The 3,143-nt window shown below is 43.6% G+C and overlaps 1 protein-coding gene across 1 annotated transcript; it reads left to right on the top strand.

Moving 5' to 3' along the window:
* The first annotated feature begins 509 nt into the window (after positions 1-509).
* LOC127131533 (uncharacterized) lies at positions 510-2,315 on the top strand. The gene is made up of 2 exons (XM_051060450.1): positions 510-774; positions 859-2,315. The coding sequence occupies exons 1-2, from the start codon at positions 510-512 to the stop codon at positions 2,313-2,315; spliced, it is 1,722 nt and encodes a 573-aa protein (XP_050916407.1).
* Positions 2,316-3,143: the final 828 nt, after the last annotated feature.

The raw sequence follows: 3,143 nt of genomic DNA, 5'->3' as shown, positions 1-3,143 counted from the left end.
TATATATATGTTATATTGTTGTTGGGATTGGTTAGACTACATGAGAGGAAAGCTATGTAACCGAGCTTAGTATACACATAGGTTAGACTCGTTGATAGTCGTGTACACCTGCGTTTCGCGCGTTGGGTGTCATGAGAACCACACCTAAACTAGATTCACATGGAAGTACTTTCATCCTGTGAGTATTCACTACGGAAGGGTATTTCCATTTCGAGTCGATGACTCTAGGGACCACCTTGTAGCATAGTCCACACCTATGAGGGGAATATGGTTTTTTATTACAGGAAACCATAGACTCTACATACCTTGATACTCATGTTACGTCGAACTTTTGAGCTTGCAACATGTGGCACTTACAAATTGTCCAGAACTTGCCAAAGTTTCGAATCCATATGACTTATTATCATCTCATCATTACATTATCATTCATCATGACAAATTTTTGCATATGCATGTCTTTTCCAAGAATCCAAGAGTCCAGTTTGTTTACCAAGCAATTGAAGCGAAGTATGAATCCCGAGAGAAAGAGCATCCACAATTACAAATTTGTGGAACCTCAGTTGGCTGTATTGAGAGGACTTGGGGCACGTTTGGATTTGACTCACAAATACGCTTTCAAGGAAGCTAATGGTAACCTTCTGGGTATTCTGAACACCGAGGTCAACATCACCGTTGTGCATACCTTGGTACAGTTCTACGATCCACCACTAAGGTGCTTTACTTTCCAAGATTACCAGCTAGCACCGACATTGGAAGAGTACTCTCATATTCTGGGTATTAGGATCAAGAACCAAGTGCCCTACATCCGCACTAAGGAACTTCCTAAATATCAAGATCTTGCTTAAGCTCTACATATAGGAAAGAAGGAAATAGAACTGAACCTGAAACCAAAGGGTGGAATCCATGGCTTCACCTCTAAGTTTCTCGTAGACAAAGTTATCACCTTCGTTGAAGCTGGGAGCTGGACGACCTTCAACGCCAATCTAGCTTTACTTATCTATGGGATTGTCTTGTTTCTGAATATGGAGGAGTTCGTAGACTTGGCTGTTATTCACATCTTCCTGGCTCAAAATCCGATTCCCATTCTTCTTGGTAATGCTTACTATTCCATCCATGTGAGAACCCAGAAGAAGAAAGCGATTATCGTATGTTGTACCCATTTGTTGTATAGATGGTTTATTTCGCATTTATCCAGCAAAGGCCCTTTCGTTGAGAACAAAGATAACTTGAAATGGTACCAGCGGATCATCTCCTTAAAAGCCAAAGACATTCCTTGGTATTTTCGAGAATACGATGGTGTCAAGCTCATCCTCAATTATGGGGATTTTCCTAATGTACCTCTTCTTGGTACAAAAGGAGGGACCAACTACAACCCGAGGCTAGCATTGCGACAACTTGGATACCCTATGATGGACAAACCTGATCTCGAAAGTGTAGAGGGTTTTGTTTTATACGAAGGGGTCGAAGAGCCAGAGTTGATCAAGAAGATTGTCAAGGCTTGGGGGTCAATTTATCCTCAAGGAATAGCAGAGATGGGTAAGAAGAACTGTATCTCCAAGGAAGCTTACACCAGTTGGGTCAAGAGCAGAGTTAGTGAGGTCTTGTTGCCGTTCCCGCCCGAACCATCCATGAACCTCCAATCTCCTGAGCCAGAGAACCAGCCAAATTCTGAAGTAGATGAATTGAATAAGGTTATCAAGACCCTAGAGAAAGAGAATGTTGATCTTAAATCTAAGCTTGCTAAGATCTCATTGGATAAAGAAACCTTGAAATTCAATCTGAATCAGAAGAGAGACCGAGTTCGTCAAGCAGATGATGAGGTACAAATAGAGGTCTTCAACAGACTCAAAGTGGGTAAAACCCTCAAAGGGAATTATGCCAGCCTGACAACCAAAAAGAAGCAGTTAGCCGAAGCCCAATACCGAACCGGTAAAGCAGAACTAGAACACATGGAGCAGATGAAGAAACTTCAAAGCCTGCTAGAAGCTTGTAAGAAAGAGTTGAAGGATGAGAGAAGCTGCAACAAACATCTAGAAGTCACCCTTCGCCAAAACCAGTACGAGCTGAATCATAGACTAGAAGAGATTCAAGAGTTGAAGGGACAATCACACGGGAACCTGAAAGACAGCAACATACAGTTGAACAAGCATCCTGAAGACCCCTCATCCCGAGGGAAGACAATTGTGAACAATGTTCCGAGCAAGCCAAATCACAACCCTCCACCAGAAGGGAGTGCGATGTTAGGAAAATGGGGCGCCTGCCTGTCTCCCAAATCTCAGGCTTACTACGAAAAGTTGTTATCCAATTGCTTCTAGTCGCTTGTAATTCACTAGATTGAGGTCTGATAGGACTAATGTGACCTTCTTATAGCCGAGGGGCACTCCCTGATGTACCTGTATTCTTCTTTATCGACACTGAATAAAAGAGTTTCTCGATTATTGGTTTCATAAATTGTCTCTCTTTATTCGCTTTATAATTGCTTGTGTTAAATGAGTAAACTCGCGGATTCCCTGTAATTGTTTCCTTTACAAAAAAATAATAATGATGAATGCACATATCAAATCTTTTTGCATACATACATGCATCCATGCATTTACTTGCCAAAAGCCGTCAGAAAACAAAATGCTTACACTCGCCATTTTTCCGCAGCAACAACGACGACTCGTCATCCGTACTACACACGTTCCAACAAGTCCAAAATCATGGCCGAATATGAAGCCGACAATGCTGTCATCCGCGAATCCCTTGCCCAAGTGCAGGTGAGATGAACCTATTCAGGGGGAATATGGATACTATTCTCGAGATCCTCCAGTCTCAAAGGAACCCTGCCTCTGCTGCTGCCAACATCACCCGTGCTACTGGGGTGACCATTCCTGATGTTGCTGCTGACACAACCATCGGTACTCCGGCGGAAACTGTTTTGCCTAACTGTGGGAACCGTCTGATGGTCCCCATGGACTCTGCGAGGCTTGCTGCTGCCTACCCATGGGGAATGCCCTCACACCTAGTTGCTAGTCTTACCAGTGGGGAAGTTTTCTTCCCTCACACGACTCTTGCTGCCACTGCTGCTGCTGGGAACGCTGGTTTCCCGTGGGCCCTCCCCACTCTCCAAACTACTCCGATCAATCATGTTGATCTAGATA

This window comes from Lathyrus oleraceus, chromosome 3, assembly GCF_024323335.1.
Source record: "Lathyrus oleraceus cultivar Zhongwan6 chromosome 3, CAAS_Psat_ZW6_1.0, whole genome shotgun sequence".
NCBI lineage: Eukaryota > Viridiplantae > Streptophyta > Magnoliopsida > Fabales > Fabaceae > Lathyrus > Lathyrus oleraceus.
This window is presented reverse-complemented; position numbering and strand designations above follow the sequence as displayed.

Coding starts and splice junctions, on each gene's coding strand:
- LOC127131533 (XM_051060450.1), top strand. CDS start 510: ATGAATCCCGAGAGAAAGAGCATCCACAATTACAAATTTGTGGAACCT. Junction 775..858: donor AGAGTACTCTCATATTCTGG/GTATTAGGATCA, acceptor CTCTACATATAG/GAAAGAAGGAAATAGAACTG.